The sequence below is a fragment of the Calliphora vicina genome, chromosome 1 (genome assembly GCF_958450345.1).
Source record: "Calliphora vicina chromosome 1, idCalVici1.1, whole genome shotgun sequence".
NCBI lineage: Eukaryota > Metazoa > Arthropoda > Insecta > Diptera > Calliphoridae > Calliphora > Calliphora vicina.
The window spans coordinates 55,410,031-55,437,017 of record NC_088780.1 but is presented as its reverse complement, the minus strand read 5'-3'; the positions used below and the strand labels follow the sequence as shown (position 1 = coordinate 55,437,017).

Here is a 26,987-nt window from a genome sequence, read left to right as displayed (position 1 = left end):
GATTGAATGAGAATTTGTATGACTTTTTGCCGTTATTTTTTTACAGTTTAGTTGTTGAGTGAAATTATTACAGTTCTTTTTTTGTCAGAATTTCCCTGATGTTTTGTTCTACTTTAAAATTGTTTGTGTTCCGTCCGTCCGTCCATCCATATGTTTTCATACATTCGTTTATGTTTATTTCGACTCGCATCGTGAGCAAATGCTGCTGGTTGTCGGATCTTTATTGTATTTAGTTCGTTTTTTTTTTGTTATTTCATTACAATTGAGCACAAGAGTGTTATAAATTCAAATATAAAAGATGCGTATCTCACAATTTCATATTGGGATGTGAAATATGGTCGATGTTCTAAAACATCTCGCCGTTTTGAGTAGGAGGCCGCTATAAATGATCAATTTGAAACAGTTTCTATTTTACTCTGCGCAAATTAACAACGCGATATTTGTTCTGTAACGTGTAACATAGTGTTGATATTTTATTTAAAAAAAAAGAAAATTCCAATAGAAAATTGTTAATACTCAATTTGTTTAATTAAATAAACAAACAAAATAACGAGAGAGTTTTTCTATTTTTGAAAGCCCGAAAAAAGAGTAAAAATACAATTTTGTGAAAAAAACGTAAAAGATTTTCCCCATCTGGATTTGGTTGGCTTTCTGAGAGTGTTCTTGTGTGTGTGAATCAGTGATTTTTATTGAAATTATATGGAAATTTTCAAATACAATTAAAAGGTATAGAAACACAAACAAAAAATTAAGCGTAAATAATAACAAATTTTAAATAAATTAAAAATGAAAATTATAAACAAAGCGTATCGTAAATAAATTAATATTCTGAAAACTAATATTTGGATAATACAATAAAATAATGAAAACCAAAGAAAACTCAAACTCAAATATTAGTAAAATTTCTTTGAAAAAATGTATGAAAAAGTAATTTTTACCAAGTGCCAACAGATTTATATCAATCATTTAACAAAAATATGTAAGAAATGATTTGAATTTTTGTAACTGAAATCTTTGATATTAATAATGATTTTTTGTAACTGCGCCTCACCCCGAAAACATCAATTGAACAATGGTTTCTTTGTTTTCAAATTCAAATTTTATAAGGTTATTTTAAACAGATGTAAACAGTGTATTGTAACGGTTTTTAAATAATTGTAACAGCAGCAAACAAGTAAGAGAGTATAACCGGTCAAGCCGGTCCATATACCCTACACTGAGTACAAGAAGAAAATTTGGTTTCTTTTAAAAATGTTAATAATTTGATTTTCGTGAGTGATTTTTGGAAGCAAGTCTTGTATGGGGCCCATGAATAATCATGGACCGATCATCAGGAAGTTAAGAAACATGATTTTTCTAACTACAAACTTATTTCTGTTGTAAATCATTTATCGATCCGCAAAAAAAGTTTACATGTGATTTTTTTTTATATAAAACTTATTTGTGTGTATACCTATATAAATCAGACACTTATGGCAAAAAAGTTCTCTTCCAGGATGACATTTGATGGGGACTAGCTGAAATAATGAATAGGCTTCATCCATGAGCATAAAGAAATCTCAAATCTTATCAAAATATTTTTAAAATTGCGCTCAAGGTTTATATGGTCAGCAATCCAGTCAGATATTATCTCAGTATTACCAGATATAACATATTATTAAAATGCAGACATTTTGGAGACCACGAAAAATATCTAAATTTTTATTATTAATACAATTGGTTGATAAAAGAAAATACTTTATCTCCAAATCAATTGGAATCAATTTCGTCGGTTATTTGTTTGGTTTTACAAAGTATAACATGCGGTAAATAAAGTCGAATAATTCGAAAATATAAATTATTTGAAATTTGCATATAAATCCGCCCCTACAGATGAATAAGGAGTTCATTTTTTGTTTTAGACAGTTGTTATGTGCACAAACATAATTATAGTCTACATGCGGTTTTTCGTATATTTGGGAATAATGGTTCTGTTAAGAGTATATATTAGGGTATTCAATCGATTAAATGTTAATCGGTTAACCGATTAATTCTGGGCGGCTAACTGTTCGAATAATTTAAAATTACCGATTTTCGATTAACAACGATTAATTTGTGTCGATTAACCGAAATTCCTTTTTTTTGCACTTTAACATACATATTTTTATACCCTCCACCACCATAAGTGCTAAATGAGGGTATATACATATAAGTTTGTCATTCCGTGTGTAACATTGAGAAATATTCATCTGAGACCCAACAAAGTATATATATTATTGATCCTTATGAAATTCTAAGTCGATTGAGCCATGTCCGTCTGTCTGTGTAAAACACGCTCACGTCCAAAATATGCAAACAAAATTGGTAGACTTGCAAAAAAACTTTTTATTGTTCTCATAAGCAGTTCGGTATTGAAAATCTGCAAAATCGGTTCAGTGGAACCGGAGTTATGAACCTAAATGTGAGACAATCTAAAAAAAAACTTGATTATTTTAACATAGTTTTCGTTATTTGTGCAAATGTTTTGCAGATAATACCATAAAATTGTGCACACGTTATTTTTATGTTAAAGGGACTAACTCTGGCTAAAATTATAATAATCGTTCCATGATTTCTCCTAACCCCCATTCAAATTTCTTGGTTATAGGGTCTGTAAATGCCTACAAAATTGCAGTATCCACACAAAATTCAAAAATAAGTTTCGTGCTTAAGAAAATTACAACCCCAAATTTTTTGTGGATCGGCCCATATTTGACCGTAGCCCCCATATAAAGATCATTTCCGAAAATCACTTAAATAAGCATAAATGTCTTATAAATATTGCTATTAAGTTGAAATTCGTCATAAATAGTCCCCATATATGTATACCAAAATCGCTGTACCTAATTCTATGAAGATCGGCCAATAATTGGTTATAGCTCCTATATAAGGACCACTTCCAAAAAAAACATTTACCTACATAAATATCTAAAAAATATCAATATCAAAACAAAAGTTTACATAGATCTATAATTTATGTGAATATCGGTCCATATTTGACCATAGCTCCCATATAAGGTCCACTTCCGAAAATCAGTTAAGTACTCATAAATCTCTTATAAATATCTATATCATGCTAAAATTCGACAAAAATAATACTCATATACATAGAAATCACTGTACTAAATTTTATGCAGATTGGCCGATAATTGATCATAGCTCCCCTATAAGGCCAATTCCGAAAAAGATATTAACCTTAAAAAATATTTAAAACATATCGATATCAAAATGAAATAACGCACAGATCAGTAATTTGTATCCAGTAGTCACACTTCTGAGTTTTTTGAATATCGGTCCATATTTAACCATAGCTCCATATTTAATCATAAGGTCCACTCACGAAAGTCACTAAAATCCTCATAAATTTGTTACAACTATAGTTATCAGATTGAAATTCGAAACAAATTTATTCAATATATACAAAAATCGATGTACCAAATTTTATGATGGTAGGCCCATTATTGGTCATAGCCTCCATATAAGAACAACTTCAGGAAAACACATTAACCTGCACAAATATCAAAAAAAAAACTGTACTGAACCAAAATTTTACACCGATCAGTAATTTGTATCCAAGAATCGAGCTACAAGATTTTTTAAATATTGGTCCATAATTCGGCATAGCTCCCATATAAGGTCCACTTTTGTTAATAGCGTTTTTTATATGAAATTCTATAAAAATAACCCTTAAATACTTAGGACCATAATAGGTCATAGCTTCCATATATTGAACCAAAATAGTACACAGATCAGTAATTTGTATTCAAAAATCATAATACTGAATTTTGTGAATATCGGTACATAATTGGCCACAGCACCCATATAAGTCCATAAAAATCACGTTAATATATTTCATGACAATCAAATCATAATAGGTCATAGGTCCCATATAAGTCCCACAACCAAATATTTTGAAATTTGACCAAATATTCACTTGAGGTTAACGGAGAAAAATGTTGATCCAAACCTATTAACTAATTATTATGTATACAATAAATTGCTAAATTTCATACGTTCTAATAGGAATTTAAATTTTAAATTGCTGAGTTAAATACAATTGTTTGTACATTTCAAATAAAATATCTTCCGCGTAAACTAGTCTTTCTAACAATTGTTATATTATTTCAGTTGTTATACCATCATATTTAGGTGGAGGATAATTAACAATATAGAATATAGTACTCTTACTTGTTTTGTATTTATTTTTCCGTTTCAATTAAAAACAAATTTCAAATTAAAATTACATATTACATATTACATATTTTTTCGAACATTCCAGAAACATGTTTAGTGAGTATAGAACAGTTTCTATGTTTAATTTACATGTATTTGAAACTTTGTTTATATTTACATGTATAGAAGAAATTTTTTTGGAAAAGAGTTTTTTTATCCGAACTTAACGAAACTATTAAACGTATTCAATATCTAAAACAATCCAAAAAGGACTCCAATGGTATAACTAAAAAAAGAACTAAGATATTGGATATTCTTTATCACGATTTCGATTTCCCCAACAATACATCAGCGAGAGAGTTTTTTCCAAGTCAATTTTTATTAAATCTAAAGAAAAAAATAGTTTAAAAGGAAAACATTTAAATAATATTGGTTTTTTAAAAGATTTTTTCAGAAGATTTCAATAAAAACCTAAAAAAAACTCACATGGATATACAAAAAGGATCGCAAATACCATAGTTGCTATTATTTTTTGGTTGAATTGTTATGTTTTGTTTGTTTTTTATGTATTTGTACACAAAATTCGTTGTTGAATTTTCAATTTAAAATTAAAATATAAATTATTCTGTTAATCGAATAATTTTAAATTAACCGATTATTAACCGAATAAATCTAAACCCCGATTAATTATTTGCTCGAATAACCGATTAAACCAGAAACCCTATTAATTGAATACCCTAGTATATATAGAACTAAAGGGATGTTCAGGGATGGCCCCTATATTTGACCTCTGATCAATCAAAATTTAACAAATATCCTAAACTTTTCGTTTAAACCGATTAGCTTCAATCTTAAGGCAAAATAGCTTAAGTGCCAAATTATATTGAACGCTTCGCTGCCCCTATCGTAATAAAACAAATAATGTGAAAGTATTTTAATACTGGTATTTTTTTGTTTGTGTTTAATTGCATGTCATGCCATTTGAAGTACAAAAAATATCCTGCGATTTTAAAAAATCTTGATACTTTTCTTAAGACTTTCGCTCCGCTACAATATTGTATGTTTTTTACAGTGGAAAGTTTCGATCCAGCCTATTTTTAGTCAAACTGCTTAAAAGATATCTAGAAAAATATATTTACTTTGTATGGGAGAAGAATCACCCCATGTCCTGATACAACCCATTTTTAGTTAAACTTCATGCACTGATAGGAAATTGAAGCATGTAAAGTTTGAAGACTTTTACAATCATGTTACAATGGGTGTTACCACGCCCATTTATCGAATTCCGATCATTTTCAACCAAGATGCGCACAATTGTACCAAGTAAATTCCACGAAGTTTTGCGGCTTTAACAATTATAGTTCACCAGATATTCAATAATAACTATTAGCTTTGTATGGGAAGTGCCACGCGCACTTGAAATTTCAAAATAAAAAGTAGCCTATTGTTTCGTTTAAGATTACACTAGTTTAATCATTAATCAAACATTTTTGTTTGCTCATGGAATGAAACTTATATTTTTGAGAAGAGCTACGGACGCTAGTTAATTGAACATTTTTTGTTTCCCACCTATACGTCAAAATGTTGAGATATATGGGTTTTTATTTTTCACCTGCCCTGAGTACTACTAATGCATACTGTAGTGTACCTAATTGTGGTATTTAAGTATTTACATCGTTTTTGGGTACTCAACACTCTGGGGAAGCTACCAGATACTTTCAGAGTTGTATTATTTTGACAAATTCCAACAAAAATTAACGAGAAAAAAATAAATACTGTTTAAAAGGACATCTTTCCTGTAGATAAACGTTAATAAATTGCTATTAAGTACAAAACTCTAAAGTAAAAACTATTTTAAAATGTCTTATAGAAAATGTAAAATAAACCCAGACCATTTTTGTTTTATTTGCGGAAAAATTATTCAGTCAAATCGAGGTTTTCCTATAACACAAACACTGCAAAATGCTTATTTACTTTAAAAAATTTCGTAAAAGCTTTAGATAAGACAAAACCAGCATTTCAATATTTATGCAGTGTGTTCCCGAGTCTTTCTTTGGCTAAATTAAAAGATGGGATATTTGTGTGTCCTCAAATAAGAAAAATTTTGGGTGATACCAAATTTGAGTGTCTATTAACCGATGTTGAAAAAGCAGCATGGAATTCTTTTAAACCTGTTGTTCAAGAATATTTGGGGAATAATAAAAGTCAAAATTACAGAGATATTGTTGCGAATTTATTACATAATTTTGAACTGATGGGCGTAAATATGTCCCTCAAAATTCACTATTTACATTCTCATGTGGATTTTATCCCGGAAAACCTCGGACACATGAGTGACGAACATGGAGAGCATTCCCATCAAGATTTGAAGTTTTTCGATGTTAATTATCAAGGTTTTTGGAATCAGAATATGCTAGGAGCCTTCTGTTGGAGTCTCGCGAGGGAGACAAATGAAAATAATTATAAACAAAAGACCAAAACACTTCACTTTTAATTTTTTTGTCCTAATTTAATGTACATTTTTATATGTTTCGTTTTTAAGAAATATCTCAAAAGTTTGACGTCCAGGATTTTTTAAAATATTTTTTCCGAAGTTGGAAGACCTAAATACATAAATCCCCATATGTTTCAATTCATGAGCAAAAACCTTGTAAACTAGTGTTATCGGTCCTATTTATATAGAAGGTACATAAGGGGGGAAGGATCCGAAATACCTGATGTGACTTCTTCAATTTGATATCCGATTCAAAAATAATTACTGAGAGAAATGTAGCTGTTATTAAAACATAAACAACGACTTGCGAAATATAATTATCGAGCATTAAATGACGACGCAGTATATAAAAAACCAAAAGGACGGTATTTTGGGGCTTGGCAAAGAAATAATTTTCACATTTCTAAAATCGTCTTCACCTAATTTTTAATTGTAGAGGGGGACTGGATTACTTGTTTTTCGACTCACCCTACAGTACAGTGTACAGCTTAACATTTTCAGTATATAATACATTTTATTTAAAACTAGCTTGAACCGGTGCGCTTCGCTACTACGTTCGTAGTAAAATAAAAAATTTGAGAGGATTTAAAAAAAATTAATTAATACAATTAATATCGAAATGTTGTTAGTTCTTCAAGTTTCTCCAAAAAGTGTCTCTTATTAAGAAAGACGAGAAGTGAAAAGAAGACAATATATTAAAAACTTAAAATTTTCGAGTTTTACCAGGAATTTTTGAATTTTTTTTCTTTACATCAAAATCACTCCAGCCGTTCTCACGTGATGCGATTAAATATCATCGTATATTATTGAATACTAGCGGATACCCGGCGTGTTTCTTTATAACTCCTGAACTAATTGTCCTCACACCATGTTCTTATTAATTTTTAGCACCGGGAACTTTGATATTTTATATATACTTCGAAAATTGACCTTTAACCTTTTGGAAGTAAACAATTTTATTCACATCATTTTAAGGACAATAACTTTGCCTTTAAAACGGAGTCAAAAATTATGCTGGTCTTTGAGTAGTTTTTGATTTGAGGAACCTCTTGGAACCATAATATGTGTGGTAAATTTCATTAAAATCGAAGACGTCAAATCCGAAAATCTTCACAAAATTGCCGTTCAAATAAAACCGGTTTGGAGATCAATGGTTGGATAGTTTCAGAGTCTATAGCGGACATAGGTAGAACTATTTTTTTGTTTTATCCAATAGGACTAACATTAGTGTAAATTTCATACCGATCGGAAATCATCGGTTTCAAAATTTGGTTCAATGACATGAAATCCCCCATATATATAAATTTGTATTTATATAAAATATATATTTTTTTTTTAACTAGAAAAAAACGTATTCGAGAATTTGATTATTCGACAATTATTGATCGAATAATTTTTTATTCTAAATTTAAAAATATTTCTTGATCTGATTTAAAAAGCCTGTAAAATTCATTATCAACTAAATAAAACTGCTCTCTAGTACAATGAATAAAATTAACTTTTATTTTTTTTAAACGATTTAAAAACGCTTAAAATGTCATTGGCATGCTAAAGTAATTCTTCTCCTAAACAAAACAATACTCGTACTTAAGAATAAAAATTCCTTAAATCACAGTAATTTTTTTATTAAATGATTTAATAACTGAAAAACTCTCAGACAAACAGATACACAACAAGTAAAGCCGGAAATCTGTGCGACATTTTTAATTAATGTCAAGTTAAAAAATAAAATTATACAAACTGCTGTTGTTCAATTAACCAAAAATAAAAAAATACAATAAAACACACACACTACAAATCCACAAGATACAAATGCAATGAAAAGAAACATTTTGCAAACTATTAAGTTGAAATTATCCTGAAAATGCCACAACAAAAACCAAAATAAATAATAAAAATAATAAATTTTAATTTGACCATGCAGCACCAACAACCACACTCACTTCTACCATTTAAATGAAATAAAATTTTCTTGAAAATTTGCAATTGAAAATATCGAAGAAAAAAACATTTAAACTGATAAACACCATAAGGAAGGAAATAAAATAAAATGTTAAAGATACAAATAAACAAAAATGTATCCGAAATACAAACAAAAATATAAAAAATTAAGAAGATACAATCGACTACAACTTGTTTAAATTATTAATGAGTGATTTTTCTTTGCTTTTTTTAACTTTTTGTACTCGATGCCCCCAAACAATGATGATGAATTGTTTATACAAAAAATACCATCAGTACGAGTAGATTTTGAAAAAATTTAAAAGTTATTCATTCACTCTCTTAAATCGAATATACTATATAGATAAGTATATACTTTTTGTTATTTTTCTTTCAAAGTTTCTATCTACAAATATTTCTGATATTTTTGTATTTCCACTGCCCGAAAGAAGAATGTTTTTGTTATGTATTATAAATCAATTTCTTAGAAGATACACTACAAATATGTATGTATCTTGCCTGTTTCATTTTTAACAAAAATATAGAATTTTTAGTAAATAAATTATAAATATTTATTTGTGAATGAAATATCTCATATGGTACAGGGTATGACGAAAATAAATGGACACATTTTGCGACAGACTCAATAGAGAGAGAAAGCGTATAAATGGAAACTGAATAAAACTGTTTCGCTTGAATAAAACACACTAAGAAATAAAAATGACTGACAAGAAAAAATTCTGAAAATCTAAATTTTATGAAAATTAAAAGTTAAAAAATTCAAAAGAAATCCTTTGCGGGTTTTTCATTAATTCATATATGGGGGATTTCATGTTAACTTTTAAAATCGATATCTTCCGATCACAAAGGTTAGACCTGTTGGATAGTAATTCAGACACAATTTTTCTACAAGATCGGTTAAGAACTGTCTGAGTTAGAGGGGGTCAAAATTTAACATTTTGGTCAAACATGTGTTTTTTCTCATCCATGTAACTTATTGTTCTTAGCATAATGTGTCCCGAATAATTCAGATAGCTATTACTTCAATCTTTCGAAAAAAATATTAAAAAAAATTAATATTTTTTTCTGAAATCAAAAACTTTTAGATTTTTTTTCAAAATGGACCATTTTTTCTTTTTAAAATAAAGCTTAGATGTGTCCCAAATAATTTAGATAGGTATTTCTTCCATCTTTCGAAAAAAAAATATTTAAAAAAAATGTTATTATTTTTTTTCCGAAATCTTAAAATAAAGCTTAGATATTTTACTTGAAGACCTATTTGGTCGCTTAGTAGGATGCGTGTTCGATCGATATCTATCAAAATAAATGTTTTGTAACTCAAATCATACAATTTTTTACTTTTTTTTGCAAAATCAAATTTTGTTGATTTTTTTTTTTCAAAATGGACCCCCTTTTTATACCCTTCACCATGAGTGGCAAGGGTATATATAAGTTTGTCATTCCGTTTGTAATTTCCACATTTTTCATTTGCGACCCCATAAAGTATATATATTCTGGATCGTTATAGATAGCGGAATCGATATAGCCATGTCCGTCTGTTCGTCTGTGTGTTGAAATCAACTTTCCGAAGCCCCCAAATAACTTACATACACGATTCATACATCAATATCTCCGAAATTCCGACTCGGTCGCTATTTAAAATCGAGAAAATCGGTCCACAAATGGCTGAGATATAAGGAAAAAACTAGGACAACCTCGATTTTTGACCTATATCTGGATTACTAAGTCATTAATATAGACAATATGGATATCTAATGATAGATATTTCAAAGACCTTTGCAACGACGTATATAAGACCATAGTAAATTGGACATACAATGGGTCAAAATGGAAAAAAAAATATTTTTTAACCCGAATTTTTTTTCTTAAAAAAATTTTTTTTTTATAAATTCTTTTTAAAAAAAATTAAAAAACAATTTGAAAAAAAAAATTTTAAAACATTAAAAAAAATTTTGATTTTGTTTAAATAAAAATATTTAAAAAAAAAAATATTTTTAAGTATAATTTGGTGAAGGGTATATAAGATTCGGCACAGCCGAATATAGCTCTCTTACTTGTTTATATATTTTTTTGTCCAAAAGAAAGCTTAGGTATTTTCCTTGAAGACCTTTTTGGTTGCTTAGTGGGATACGAGTGGGATATCTATCAAAATAAATATTTTGTAACTTAAGACATAAAATTTTTGACCTTTTTTGCAAAATCGAACTATTTTTCCAAAATGGGCCATTTTTCCATTCCTTTAAGAGTGTTTTAGCCGCTTAGTGGGATGCGAGTGAGATAAACATACATATATCAAATTAAATGTTTTGTACCTCAAGATATACAATTTTTGATTTTTAATAAGGTAATGGATGAGAAAAAACAAGACTTTCGAACTATTGGGTGTATGACTTAAAAATGCGGATTTTTTCTAATTTTTAGGTTTTATTTTGAAACATTTGTACAATATAAATTTATTCATAGTATAGGCCATTGTTAGCGATGACCTTTTCCCATCTTTCTGGCAACATATGGAATCCGATCCAAAAGAACTGCTCATCTTTTGAGGCCACGAACGAATCTAGCCAATGTTGGATACTATGTTCCAAAGTGAAGCGTATTCCAGAGAGAGAGCGTTCTGGTTCGATCGAAATAGTATGCCAAACCACTTCTTTCTAAACAGTTTTTAACAGGTTCCTTGTGATGGTCTGGCCAGATTTCATCAGCTCATAATAGATAGTATGTTGCTCCCACCAAATACAGAGAATTACCTTAGCGCCTTGGATATTTGGCTTTAGTATCGGTTCGGCAGGTTGGCCTGGCTTCATAAACGATCTATTAAGATTCTGGTTATCGTAATGGATCCATTTTTCATCGCAAGTAATGATTCGGTGCAAATATTTTTTTTTTTTGTAGCGTTTAAGCATCATTTCGGACATGCAATATCGTCTTTCAAGGTCCTTAGTCTTCAATTTGTATGGTACCCAATTTTCCTGCTTTTGGATGAATACTGATGCAAGTAGTTGTTGAGTTTCACAACAATTTTCATGGAGTAATGACTCCAATTCCACAGTGGGGCAGAATCAAATGTTTTTTGGAAATAAATCTGGCATTTCTAAACGGCTGGTCCGATCGGGATAAAATTTGACGCGGGCGTTACCAAGGAGTATTCGAGCTTAAGTTATTAAAATGAGCCCTACAAATTGAGCGGCGCTTTGGGAGCTCAAAGTAGGGTACCTTCGACATGTAAACTTTTTAAACATATGCCATTATTTTGTTTCCCATCCAATTTCAAAGATTTTTATATTTTTGGAAAGCGCTCTGCTAGGTTTTATCTCTTATAATTTCCGAGTTATAGGCATTTGAAAATTTAAAATTTTGCCATACCTTGGTCTGTTTTTTTTTATAAGGTCGTGCTTTTTGACAGAATGGACTCGATTAGTTAGACAACTAAATAACCAAGATGAAGAAGTAATTCCGATTGTGAGCAAACGCAGCACTCATTCAAAATTAAAACCATTGAGTCATGTGATATCCAATCGGCAAACACCATATCGTGAATTTGTGAATACTTTCTGAATTATTTGTGTTGAAAGAATACAAATCGGTCCATAAATGATCAAGATATAAGCAAACCCGATTTTCGGTTATATTGTAATTGTTCATACAACATTAAAATTTTAGCTCTAATAAAGTATAATTTTTTTTTTTTTTTAAACTGCTGTTTTATATTAATATCAAGTTGAGTATATCGTTCTCAGTTGATCTCGATCGTTCCATATTACGGCTGCCCAGAAAATTACATTCGAAATTCATTCATGCTAGATAACATAATTTGTCGATTTCTGCAATTTACGTCATTAAGGGTAACGGAGTAGCTATAACACTTTATCTAAATAAATATTTCATTAGCTTTGTTATATATACACTTACTGTTTTTGATAAGTTTTGGTTGATCACCTGACAACGTATGTGACATCTGGCATATGTCGTCGGCGTAATCGATATCATTTTGTCAGCTTTTATCTGAGGCTAATTCATTTATGATAATTCAGATACAAGGGAGAGTTCCATTTCACAAATTGTTTAAAGATTATCCTTAAGGGGTTTCCATAACCCACACAATTTGTATTTGAATGTGAACCAGCCAGTTCTTTGCGCAAAGAAGTTTTAACATGTGACCCCAATTCTGGCATCTATAACATTGTACAACTTTTTGATTCTTTTTTTTGTTTTTCCCATGTTATTACCTGATTTAAAATAAAGCGAATACTAGTCAAATCATTACTCAAATCAAAGAGTAATTAAAAAAAGTCCTGTTTCTAAATTATTTTTTTTTGGAAAAAACTGTTGTGAATTTAGAGACTGATTGAACTGTATCAGGTACCAATTTATTCCATTCAGTTTCAATGTCTGAAACATTCGTATCATAATAAAGTAGTTCTAAGGATTGACGTCTTAATTCCGAAGCAGTAAACGAATATGACTCAATATTATTTTCTCTAAGTAATAGCATCATCTCAGAATGTGCCGAAACATCTTTCAAGTAAAGTTTACTTTTTAAATTACTTTTATTAATTATTTTAAATTTAAGTTCTTTTGCTTTTAATTGTTCAACTAACGATTTAATGTTAACTCCATAGAGGAAAAGATGTAAAAAACTAATTCTTGGGGACATATTTTTGTATTACCGGGTAGGCTGATACGTTCTAGATGAGCTTCAACTCTGTATACATTTAACACATTGACTAGTCTTCTGACCTGTAGCCCTATTCAGGTTCACAACCACTTTTGTTTTACTTAGGTTTCACCCAAAGAATATTGGCCGTCCAACCGACCATAGAATTATGCCAGTCTCTGACATGTTCGTTCTTCGCGAATCATTTAGCTCATCCTTATACCTCGGGAAGAGTTTATTATTTTCCCGATTGACGGTATTCATACTTGATTCAATCCTGGATAGCCTATCCGCCTTCTCGCTTCCGCTATCTCAAGATGTTTGCAATTATAATATCTATGAGTTTATTACATTCATACATTGTAAAACATTTTTTATCGTTACTTAGGGTTTTAATAAGCGCTTGACTGTATGTAAAAATAGGAGTTGGATTTTTATTATCAATTCTCTTCAACCATTTAATACCCGCCGTAATCTTCTTGATCTTAGCCAGGAAAACAGTGTTATGGTCTGATAGACGAAAGTATTTACTAGGGTATTCAATCGATTAACCGTTAATCGGTTAACCGATTAATTTTGGACGGTTAACTGTTCGAATAATTTGAAATTGCCGATTTTCAAATAACAAATAAACCGATTAATTTGTGTCGATTAACCGAAATTCCTTTTTTTTTGCACTTTAAATTTTTTTTTGTATTTATTTTTCCATTTCAATTCAAATACAAATTTCAAATTAAAATTAGATATTTTTTGAACATCCAATAAACATGTTTAGTCCCGGTCCACACTGTGAAACATTTGCTGCAAAACATTTTTAAATTCTCTTTTGAAACTGCATTCGTGTCCACACAGTGAAGTTTTTGCTTTTCAGTTTTTGACATTTCTGTACAGTACGAATACGAACGAATAAATGTGGATGACATGCTCAACAAAAACTTCATGTACATGAAACAAAGTTCCCTTTTCATTCCTCTTTCCCCTTTCATCAACAAACTCAAATGTTTTGCAGCAAATGTTTCACAGTGTGGACCGGGACTTAGTGAGTATGTATAACAACTGACATATTTAATTTACATGTATTTGAAACTTTGTTTGTATTTACATGTATAGACGAAACTTTTTTTTTTGAAATGAGTCTTTTATCATAACTGAACGAAACTATTAAATTAATCAATATCCAAAAAGGAATATTCTTGATTTCTTCAAAATATACAATCAGCGAGAGAGTTTTTTCCAAGAAAAGTTTTATAAAATCTGAAGAAAAAAATCGTTTAAATTATATTCTTTTTATAAAAAATTATTTCAGAAGATCTCACTAAAACTATAAAAACTCACACATCGCTCATTTGCTGCAACAACGTCATAATTCAAAAAAAGTCGTTTCGAGAAAAACATCTTTGAATATTTTATGACATTTTACTATTTCTTAAATAAATTTTCAACAAGTCATGTGATTTCAGAAATTTAAATAGGAGATTTTAATATCTTTCTAACCTGTATTTAACCCAAATTTTTACTTATCAAATATACGAGAAAACATGAATTTTTACAATTTTTACAACAAAAAAACACCCTCACACAAAAAATATTTTTTTTTTTTGAAAACTGATAAAACTATATGAAAGATTATAGAACAGCGCATATTTTTTATTACTCAGTTCAATAAACACGGATTTTGAGTAATGACGTTGTTGCAGCAAATAGGCGATATGTTTACAAAAATGATCTCAAATACCTTATTTGCCATTTTTTATGTTTTTGTATACAAAATTCGTTGTTGTATTTTCAATTTGAAATGAAAATATAAATTATTCGGTTAATCGAATAATTTCAAATTAACCGATTATTAACCGATTAAATCTAAACCTCGATTAATTATTTGCTCGATTAACCGATTAAACCAGAAACCCGATTAATTGAATACCCTAGTATTTACCTATATTTGGGCTTAGATCACATATTTTTTAACCATCTTTCTATAAATCGGTTCCTAGGTTATTTATTACGCTCGTTACTGTATCCCATTCTTCTACAGCTGATATTAAGTGATGCAGTTTATTTTCATAAATTATGTTTGATTTCTGTTACATATTCCAGTGGTAATATTACCCTCTGCTAGGATATTTCTTGTCCTTCGGTGTCTGGTTGCATGATCCTTTGTCAGCCACTTTCCCACTACCATCAGTTTAGTTGCAGCAAGGACTGCTTCATATTTAACCTCAAGTTCTAAAGTTTTCAAGAATACCAAATACTTTTACAAAATGTTTTTAAAGTTCTTACTTTGTAATTGCATTCATATCTATGACCGAACCCAGGAAATGTCTACTTCTCTCTATCTATCTGACATTTGTCAAAAAGCCCTATTTTTCGTTTGAGGGTTAAATAATTTACTTAAAAACTATGTTAGACTACAAACAAAATGTAATTTTTGAACAAGTACGTGCTTAAAAATATATTTGTTTAATACTAATTAACAACAATTTTAAGAATTAAATTACATTTTTATTATAAATCATCACATTAAAAATATTTTTTTTTTCTAATGAAAAAAAAGAACATTTAATAAAAATAATTTTATAATTTTTTACGGTCAATTTGGCTACTGTTGTACTTTATATATACTGCAAGTATTATTTAAATATTTGTATCGTAGTGATAATACGAAATAGAAAACAAGAACGTATTTTTATGTATAAAAATGTTAAAATATGTATGTTTTGAGGCACTTAGAGATGAATGAAAAAATGGATGAATGAATGAATTGACTACATACAAATGGATTTATGTTTAAACTTCTATAACACGCCGGAAGTGTACACCATCTATGCCATCATGATCATCAGCAATCACATCATCATCATCATTGTTATTATTGTGATTGTGATCGTCATCATTGACTTTAGTTACGGTAGAGAGCAAAGATAGAGAGCAAGAGGCTTTCTATAGAAATCATCAATAAAATCAGTAGCCAACAAGTACATTCATTTATTTATTTTAAAATTAAAAATAAAAAATAAAATATTGTTTTATTGTACGTACATTAGAGTGACAATCAGTTGTATGGAAAAAAATTTTTGTTAAAATTTTGAAGAGTGCCGGGTGGAATATTGTGACACTAGGCCTAAATGTTAAGTGCTGAAAATTTGAGCCAAATCGGGCAACGATTTCAGGACGCGCATCGAGATCAAAGTTCAGATATATGCAAAATTTTACTGTTAATATGGAATAAATAGGTGAAACTCGTTAACTTTCTGCATTGTTTTCTAGAAATATGTAGATTTATTTATATTAATGAATATTACATTAAAAAAAGTTTTGGAAATTAACCCTGTATCTCCTTTGGTTCAAAATGACCCAAAAACTGTATTATCGCCAAAATTAGAGAAAAATGCAAATTTTTCAGTTTTTGAAAAAAATTTGCTACTAAATAAATACTTTTACAATTGAATGCAAAAGAATCGAAATATGTACGTAATTATCGCTGTAATGAGATATAAATGACCAAATTTTATTAAAAAATGTTAAAGTTATTACAAATTCGCCAGACCATTACCGTGTTTCAGACCACTTGAACAAAAAATTTAGAAAAAAAATTTAGATATTTCGAGAAAAATTAAAATAAAAGCTCATTTTTACTTAAAATATGTCCATATTTACTTGTATATGAGTTTTTGTCTTCGTTGGATACCGTTAACCTATTCGCAGGTATGGCCAAAAAAAATAATTTTTTTTAACGGCTGTTTCAAAACTCCATTTTCAAATTTTTAAAAATTTTGTTAAACAAATTTCAGATTTTTTCGATCATCACATTGGGGTTTATTGAGATCAAAATAGGGAATAAAAATATGAAAAAATTATGTCAATACCTCTTACCGTTTTTCCGTACCTGCGATTGAAATTTTGCGTTTTTCAAGAAAAACTAATTTTTTGTCCATATTTAGGCGAATGAGTCCAATTTCCTTACTGTTATAAATTTTAAGTAAAACCTATTCATAATATTATAGTCCTTGTAATTTTAAATATGTTCTGAAAGTTTTACTAAAATCGGAAAACGATAACCTTTGAATCGTGAAGGTCAAAGGCCAAATTTTTCAATATTTGGAATTTCTAATGAAAAGATAGCGAAATGTTACATATTTTTGGGCCGATTTTCATGAAACTTGAGGAAAATATATATTGGGGTCTAGCATTTAGAACAACAGTGCAAAAATGAATTTTAACCTTTAAGAGGACTTGGGGTCAAAATGGTTGTGTTTTTCTTGATTTTAAAAGTTGAGAATAATTTGGACCCCAAGTGCTGCTAAGGGTTAATTTCCATTTTTGTGCTGTTATTTTAAATTCTGGACTTCATGTTATATTTTCCTCAAGTTTCATGAAAATCGGCCCAAAAATATGTAACATTTCGCTATCTTTTCATTAGAAATTCCAAATATTGAAAAATTTTACCTTTGACCTTCACGATTCAAAGGTTATCGTTTTCCGATTTTAGTAAAACTTTCAGAACATATTTAAAATTACGAGGACTATAATATTGTGAATAGGTTTTACTTAAATTTTATAACAGTAAGGAAATTGGACTCATTCGCCTAAATATGGACAAAAAAATAGTTTTTCTTGAAAAACGCAAAATTTAAATCGCAGGTACGGAAAAACGGTAAGAGGTATTGACATAATTTTTTCATATTTTTATTCCCTATTTTGATGTCAATAAACCCCAATGTGATGATCGAAAAAATCTGATATTTGTTTAACAAAATTTTTAAAAAATTGAAAATAGAGTTTTGAAACAGCCGTTAAAAAAAATTATTTTTTTTTGCCATACCTGCGAATAGGTTAACGGTATCCTACGAAGACAAAAACTCATATACAAGTAAATATGGACATATTTTAAGTAAAAATTAGCTTTTATTTTAATTTTTCTCGAAATATCTAAATTTTTTTTATAAATTTTTTGTTCAAGTGGTCTGAAACACGGTAATGGTCTGGCGAATTTGTAATAACTTTAACATTTTTTAATAAAATTTTGTCTCATTACAGCGATAATTACGTACATATTTCGATTCTTTTGCATTCAATTGCAAAAGTATTTATTTAGTAGCAAATTTTTTTCAAAAACTGAAAAATTTGCATTTTTCTCTAATTTTGGCGATAATACAGTTTTTGGGTCATTTTGAACCAAAGGAGATACAGGGTTAATTTCCAAAACTTTTTTTTAATGTAATATTCATTAATATAAATAAATCTACATATTTCTAGAAAACAATGCAGAAAGCTAACGAGTTTCACCTATTTATTCCATATTAACAGTACAATTTTGCATATATCTGAACTTTGACCTCGATGCGCGTCCAGAAATCGTTGCCCGATTTGGCTCAAATTTTCAGCACTTAACATTTAGGCCTAGTGTCACAATATTCCACCCGGCACTCTTTGAAATCTAAAAAAAAAAAATCGGCTGTCACTCTAACGTACATGCATTATTTTATACTTGTTTCAATTTCTTTCGTATATTTTTGCAAATTTTTTGCAATTCATGGCAATTTTGTAAATAATTTTTGTGTTTTAGCGTTTTGAATATGTTTTCAAAATAACGCGTGTTCTTAAGTGATGCAAAATTTGTTGAATATTTAAATTGAAATGATGTTCTCCAAATTATACTGATTATATGTATTAGGGATGCCAAACGGGACTGGGTTTTACAAATCCCGGGATTCGGGATTTTAGAAATGTAAATCCCGGGATCCCGGGATTTTTCGGGACCCCGGGATTTTTCGGGACTTCGGGATTTTAGTTAAACGTCAAAAACATCAAATTCAACAATAAAAACTATTGATTTCATTAATATATTTAAGTAAAAATATAACAAATCAAAAACTAATGCATTAAATTAAAATAAATGGTCCATGATTTCCCCTAGCTCCACACAATTGTCCCCCGGAGTATTGTTTGAGCAGTCATAAATATCTTGATTATGCGGCAATCCTTATAAAATTTTGCACAAAATAAGTTGTAAGTACTCTGAAATTATACTGTAGAGTACTGCGGAAATCGGACTATATTTTCCCCTAGTCCCCTTCAGAAAATAACTTGAACATAAATTTCGTCAATGCAAGGGAGACATGCTGCTCCCTGATTCAAATGAAAAAATCTGGCTGCGTTTGGATTTGAAGCGAGATTAGTATTATAAATATGCTGAAATTTAGCTTTCTAAGTATTTTGGGTGCTTCAAAAATCTTCCTAAAATATCAAAAATCTCATAATATTTCGGGATTTGTTAATCCCGAAAAATCCCGGGATTCTTTTTCACAAATCCCGGCATTCGGGAAATCCCGATCCCGAAAAATCCCGGGATTTTCGGGATCGGGATTTCGGGATTGGCATCCCTAATATGTATGTACTTACTTGCCAACCCAAAGTAGAATTCAATTTTCCATAGTGTTGCTATATTTTATATAGACTTTTGCTAATATTATTTAAGTGAAAAGGAGCTCGATCATTTTGTTGAGATGTAATTGAAACTCAAAAAACTAGACTCAGTGGAACAATAACAAGTGAACAACTAGATATTTCTTACTGATAAGCAGCCAAATATATTTACAATTTAACAAAAAAAACCAGATATATATTTTTTAATTAATTTTTAACTACATTTAAAGCGCATTACGCACTTCTTGCTTAAATTTGTAATTAGAATAACTCCAGCAGTCTTAAGCTGAAACACTTTTTTATTTAAAGAACTCCAGTTCATATTTAAGAAACACTTAAAAAGCATTTATCAATGAAAAACGAGACAGACACTTGAGCCAAGACCTCGTGCTACAAATACAAAATCTACCTGACTTCAAAATACATTTATGAACATTTGAGTGGCTATTTGAAACTAAGTATTGTAATAATAACACAACAAAACCCAAAAAACCCATAAATCTTTTCAAGTACGAGTGTTATTTTTACTTTTAAATGGAAATTTCAAGGAAATTCTGTAAATGGAGGAGTGAAAACCATATTTAAAATATACAAACTATAGACAACAATTTGTTTTCTAATAAACTTTAATGTACAAGCTTGTAGCAGGAAGAAATATATTTTATATTGTTCTTTTTGTTTATAGATCATTCAAGTTATGATAAGCAATTTTTGCATTTATATTGCAATGCTACTCACTATTTTTCAATAACGTTTATGTTAGAATTAATATATTTAAACAAATTTATAAAATCACTTCTGACTCATTATGCCATGAAATTGGAGACCTTTTACAGAGAAAATCATGAAAATCATTATAGCCCGACTTAAATCTTTTTTTAGAAGCGAATCTATTATTCAGCCCCATCTCCAAGAATGATGGATAGATTTTATGATTTTCATTATCTTAAAAAAAAATAAAATAATTTATGGGCTCGTTGTAGAACTATTGCTTCACAGAGGGTTGTGCACTACTTCTGCAAATCACTTACTAGTACATAAAAAGCCCTCAAGAATTGTTTAAAACTTGACATTTGTATATATTTTAGGTTAGAAATGGCCGATCAATGTCGTACCGGTATTGCTTTCTATTCCCCATAATTGGATTCCGTATGTCGAAATTGGTTTTCAGACTGCGTTATACAGAATGACTTTGTAGTAAAGGCTTAATTTGGATTAATGGTTGATCAGCCAGTGTAAATTAGAAGCTTTTAGTTTCTTGTGGAGCCGATTGGCTTCCATGAGCCGACGCACAGTGTCGTAGTTTTAAAATATTATATTTTTTTATTGATTAGTTATTATAAGCACATAAAAACACAGCATCTTAGAAAAAAAAAAGTTAAAAAAAATTGTTTTGTTTTGTTTTTTGGAAAAAAATATCTTAGCTCACAATTTATACTATAACTTTGGAATGGAAAGCGATAAATTAATTAATAAAATTGGAAATTAAAGCATACTTAATGTGCTATTAAAAAAATAATAAATTTATTATATGTATTTATATTAGTACAAACTTAATTAAAAATCTAAAATTTGTTTTAAAAAAATTTTATAAAAGTACAAATGTTTTCATAAAAGTCGCAAAAGAGAATATTATAATTTTTTAGTAATGAATAATCATAAATCCATAAAAACACATAATTTTAGAAAAATAAGGTTAAAAAAAAAATTTAACCCGTTAAGCGCATTATTGTTTTTTGAAAAAAAGACATTAGTTCACAATTTATACTATAACTTTGGAATCGAAGACGATAAAATAATGAATAAATTTATTATACATATGTATTTATATTAGTATAAATTCAATTTAAAATCTAATTTTTATTTTTAACAAAATTTTATAAAAACACAAATTTTTTCAAAAAAGTCACAAAAGAGAATATTATAATTTTTTAGTAATGAATAATCATAAATACATAAAAACGTAATTTTAAAAAAAAATTAAAGAAAAATTTTTTTAACCTGTTTTGTTTCAGCATATGTTTTTTAGCAACAGAAGTTCTTTCACTATAATTTAAATAAGTAAAAAACCTCAATAAACCCGCACTATTTTTTTGGAATATATAGCTAAAATGTCATATTTTAAGAGCATTTAATGAAATTTACCCGATCTCGCCCTGAACTTTTTTAAACTTATTCTATATATCGAAAAAACCCAATAATGGAGCACTTAAAAAAAAAACATAAAAAATATTTGCAAAACATTTATCTCAACAAAAAAAATTTATTTATATTCTCATATTCCTGAAATTAATGGTTCCATTTTAATATTTCTACTTTTAACAGACTTAACAAATAATATAAGCTCTCGAAATAGCACAATTTTCAATTTTAATCACAGCTCGCAAAATTTGTAAAAATTATTTGACTTTTACCACTCACTGCCAATAAAGTAAGTTACTCACAACTGTACTTTTAGCAATTAGTGTTACCAAACATGACTTTGACAGATAAAGTTCAGCTTTTGAATTAATCGCCACTTTTGGTACATTTCAACCCTCTGTGCGACGCCAAGTAAAGTGTATATCTAAGTGAACAACAAGGTATGTAACGTGATCAGACTGAGTCACTGGTGGACAACTTCCTATCCTAAGTGAAAACGTTATGTGCTTACTTTTGATTTCATTCACTTGTATTCTCCAGAATTAAGAATCTAGGTTTCTAGATGCTACATTTAAGTCCGCATGAGAACTAAGAATTGCAGTGTCAACTGCAAAGCTGGAAATGGTTAATTCTTCTGAATCGGGTAAATCAGAGGTGTATAATAGGTAAAGGGTTGGTCAGGCGCGGATCCTGGTCAACCATTTGGGGGGGGGAATTAAAATTTTCTACATTTTTCTTCTTATTCCTTTTTTATATAAAAAATTTTCGGTTTTGGGGGGGGGGATTTCCTATTTCACCCCCTCTGGATTCGCGCCTGAGGTTGGTCCTAGAACAATTCTCTAAGGTACACCAAAATTTATCGCATAATCGCTTGTTACATAATCGCCGCACTTTATCTTGTGTACTAGAAGGCAGTAGGCATTTTATCTTGTTTATTAAAGCTTTATGCCAAAACTTCTCACAAGCCTTTTTTAGTTATTCTATATTAAGTCCAAAATTATAAATTAAAACATATTTGATTTAGAACAGTGGTCGGCACTTATAGCTACAAGAGGCCGAACATGATTGGATATTTACTTGTACACAAGACCAGTATTTACCAAATTCATAAAAATTATCTAAAAATAAACAAAAAAAGAGAGTACATAATATGTTATTATAATCCATATTTCATGTTCTCCATGCCGGCCACTGGTTTAGAACATAAATATAATTGTAATTATGAAATGATGGAAGGTGTTATAGAAATACTTATCCAGTCGATTAAACAACAACATTAATAGGAAATTAAAGAATTCTTTTTAAATAATTAAAGAAATTTACAACCAAACATGACATAAATATCATAAACTAGCATATACTCCAAAGAAGATGAAAAATTCATATGTATGTTTACCTTAATATAGAATTTTAAGAATTTCGAAATTTATATTAAAATGCATTAATAAATATTTCTTTGTTTTCCCTCTTTTTACAGATTTGAAATTGGACAAACGACACAGTCGATATAAATCACACAAACTGCATACAAACGAATAAACATCGGAAATTATTACGGGGAGAAGACAACATAAACTAACACCTTTAAAATTTAAAAACAAAAGAAGAAAAATGTGGACTAATAAATTTATCAGCGCCTAGAGATAAGAAAACTCTATTTTCTATGCACCAGAGTATTACGGTGAAAAATGATGAAGATTGATGAAGATATTATGCTAAAAATGACACAGAACCTAATTAAAACGCATAAATAAATATCACATTTTAAAGATCTTCAAGCAAACAGAAATAGTAACATTTCCGTTGCCATAAAGAAGAAAAACAAACAAAATATTTACCTTTAAAGTGAAACTAAAGGTGATCATTATCTTGTAATAACATCATCACCCGCCCAAAGTATCATTTGTATCATTATAATCACAGAAATTCTTTCCGCTTGCCACATCAATCATCACTGGGATTTTTAAGCAGGAGATCGATCGTACAACAAGGCGGCAAATGAGACACAAACATTTATGGATTTTAATGATTTTAACATCAAACATTTAAAATAGAAATTTGAATATACAAAAACAGCAAAGATACACAAACTCACTCACACAAATTGTATATTTTTAGATTTGTACCCCAAAAGAAACACATGTTGCTACAGATCATTAGACTATCAAATCAAATCAAACAGCAACAACAACTGCAACAATAGAGACTTTCAGCTACAAATAAAGTTTGAAATTTTCTTTCAGATTCATCTGAACAGCAAAAGAGGCGCATCATTTGAGTTTCTCCTTGTGCCCAGTGCATTTTAGATTTGGGTGGATTTTCAATCTTTTTTGCTTTTAAGTGGATTTCCGGTACAACACACCGCAACACGACACAACTACAACAAAAACATCATCAGCAACCCAAAAAAGTAATAGAAAAAAATAAAGAAACAGTTTTATTTTGAGGATCATTAAATGAAAAGTGAAACTTAAAGCAACATACTTGCAACACATGTGTCATAAATGAATGCAGCAACAAAAATACCATGTTGTCATTAAAAGAGGCACAACCAAAAAACCCTTAAACAAACCCACTTAATTTGTTTTTTGACTCAATAAAAATTGAGAGACACAAACACACCGAAAGAGAGCGCAAGGAATAAGAAAAGAGCAAAAACGTTCACTGAGTGAGTGAAATTTGTTTTGGAAAAAGGCCTGTTGCCACAGACATCAGCGACTGTTGTATTCATTTTGTAAACAAACATCATGGTGTTAAGATCGCAAAGTTCAAGACATAAAAATCCTTTAGGATGCATTAATTACTTTTTAATATTGGCCGTCTCATTAATGTACATCACAGTGATGGTAACGACTCCAGTAACAGCCATGGCTAGACGATTTTCGCCCTCGGAAACAAATGATTACGACTATGGCTACACCTCTCAAGTGGAAGTAAGAAAACGCAGTGGCGGAGCGGTAAATGCAGGCAGTACAAATGCCAGCCAGTCACCAGATCAATTTGACGAAACTGAAGCCGATGAGGAGAGAGCTCAGGAACGTGATCGTAATGACGAGGCTGATGAGGAAGAGGACAATTATCAACAACAGCAGCAGCTATCTGATAAATTACCCAAATTTAAAAATCCCAAAAATTTACGCAACATTTATTCCAAACCCTCGGGCAGTTTCATACAACTTTCATGCCCAGCCATAGGCAAACCTGAACCCAACATAACATGGCTGGTAAATGGCACTAAGATTGCACGTAATGTGGGTAAAATAAGAAAACCAAAATGGTCTATTCTAATGGAAGACCTGGTGCCCACTGATTCTGGACTGTACACCTGCAAAGTTTGCAATCCCTATGGCTGCATAAATCACACCACCAGTCTACACATCAGTGATCGTGTCAATCACAAACCCATTAGTCTCATATCACCAGCCAATCTGACATTATTCATAAATGAGAGCGGCGTTATGGAATGTAAATACTTATCCGATCTCTTTAGTTCGAAAAGTTGGACCTTTACACCATGTAACTCGACACATGGCTGTTCAACCAATAGCTCGGTGCTGCAGGATGTGCAAGATGTTTTGAAATTTGAAAATGTTACCAAAGAACAGGAGGGTTGGTACACTTGCATGGAAATAAATGGTCTGGGTAAATCTCTAAAAAGTGCTTATCTTCGGGTAAAAGATCCCAGTGAAACCAAAGTCACCAAAGTGATAAGATCACAAACATTGTGGGAAGTGGTAGTGGCCACTGTTATTATACTAATGCTGTTGCTGTTGGCTATTTTCATTTACTATGTGTGGCGTAAAATGAAGCATGAAAAGCTGCTCAAGCAGCGCATAGAAACGGTGCATCAATGGACGAAAAAGGTTATAGTATACAAGCCAGCCAGTGGTGATTCTTCGGGTTCCATGGATGCCATGATAATGCCAGTGGTGAAAATTGAAAAGCAGCGTACCACAGTCTTGCAAAGTTCCAATTCAGAGCCGGTGCCCTTTAATGAATATGAGTTTCCTTTGGATTCGCATTGGGAAATACCACGTAATCAGCTTATTTTGGGAGCCACTTTGGGTGAAGGAGCCTTTGGTCGGGTGGTAATGGCCGAGGTAAATAATGCCATAGTGGCTGTCAAAATGGTTAAAGAGGGCCATACCGATGATGACATTGCCAGTTTGGTGCGTGAAATGGAGGTAATGAAGATTATAGGCAAACACATTAACATCATCAATCTACTGGGCTGTTGCTCCCAAAGTGGTCCACTATATGTTATAGTGGAATTTGCTCCCCATGGCAATCTCAAGGACTTTCTGAATAAAAACCGACCCGGCAAGGAATACGATAAGGAGGGCAATCTAACCTCTCCCCAACATCATCTCACCGAAAAACATTTAATCTCCTTTGCCTTTCAAATTGCAAGAGGCATGGAATATTTGGCTTCACGTCGTTGCATACATCGCGATTTGGCGGCCCGCAATGTTTTGGTATCCGATGACTATGTCATGAAAATTGCCGACTTTGGCTTGGCTCGCGACATACAAGACACCGACTATTATCGCAAAAATACCAACGGCCGCCTGCCCATCAAATGGATGGCTCCCGAATCGCTGCAAGAGAAATTCTATGATTCACAAAGTGATGTCTGGTCGTATGGCATATTGCTGTGGGAAATAATGACATTTGGTGCCCAGCCCTATCCCACCATTATGTCCGCCGAAGAATTATACAGTTATCTAATGTCTGGCCAGCGCATGGAGAAGCCCGCCAAATGTTCGCTCAATATTTATATGTTGATGCGTCAATGTTGGCATTTCGATGGCACTGCTAGGCCCACATTTACCGAAATTGTAGAGAATTTAGATAAACTACTGCTAACGAATGAAGATTATCTAGATGTGGCGGTGGCGAATCTAGAAACGCCGCCCTCTTCCAGTGATGAAGAGGATTCTGATGAGGAATCGCTGCGTTATCATTATAAGTAACGAGATACTATAGTAGGTTTGAAGTACATATATAGTAAAATTTAAGGATAAATTTCTTATTTTATGGTTGTTTGTATATCGTTAATTAGATTGAAGAGTGTAAATAGTGAAAATTTGTTAACTAAAATATAATTTATTAAAC

The 26,987-nt window shown here is 30.4% G+C and overlaps 1 protein-coding gene across 1 annotated transcript; it reads left to right on the top strand.

Annotated features, from left to right (window-relative positions):
* The first annotated feature begins 338 nt into the window (after positions 1-338).
* Positions 339-26,987, top strand: htl (heartless). The gene is made up of 2 exons (XM_065514177.1): positions 339-726; positions 23,350-26,987. Exon 2 carries the CDS (start codon positions 24,620-24,622, stop codon positions 26,843-26,845), a length of 2,226 nt encoding a protein of 741 aa, XP_065370249.1. The 5' UTR covers positions 339-726; positions 23,350-24,619; the 3' UTR covers positions 26,846-26,987.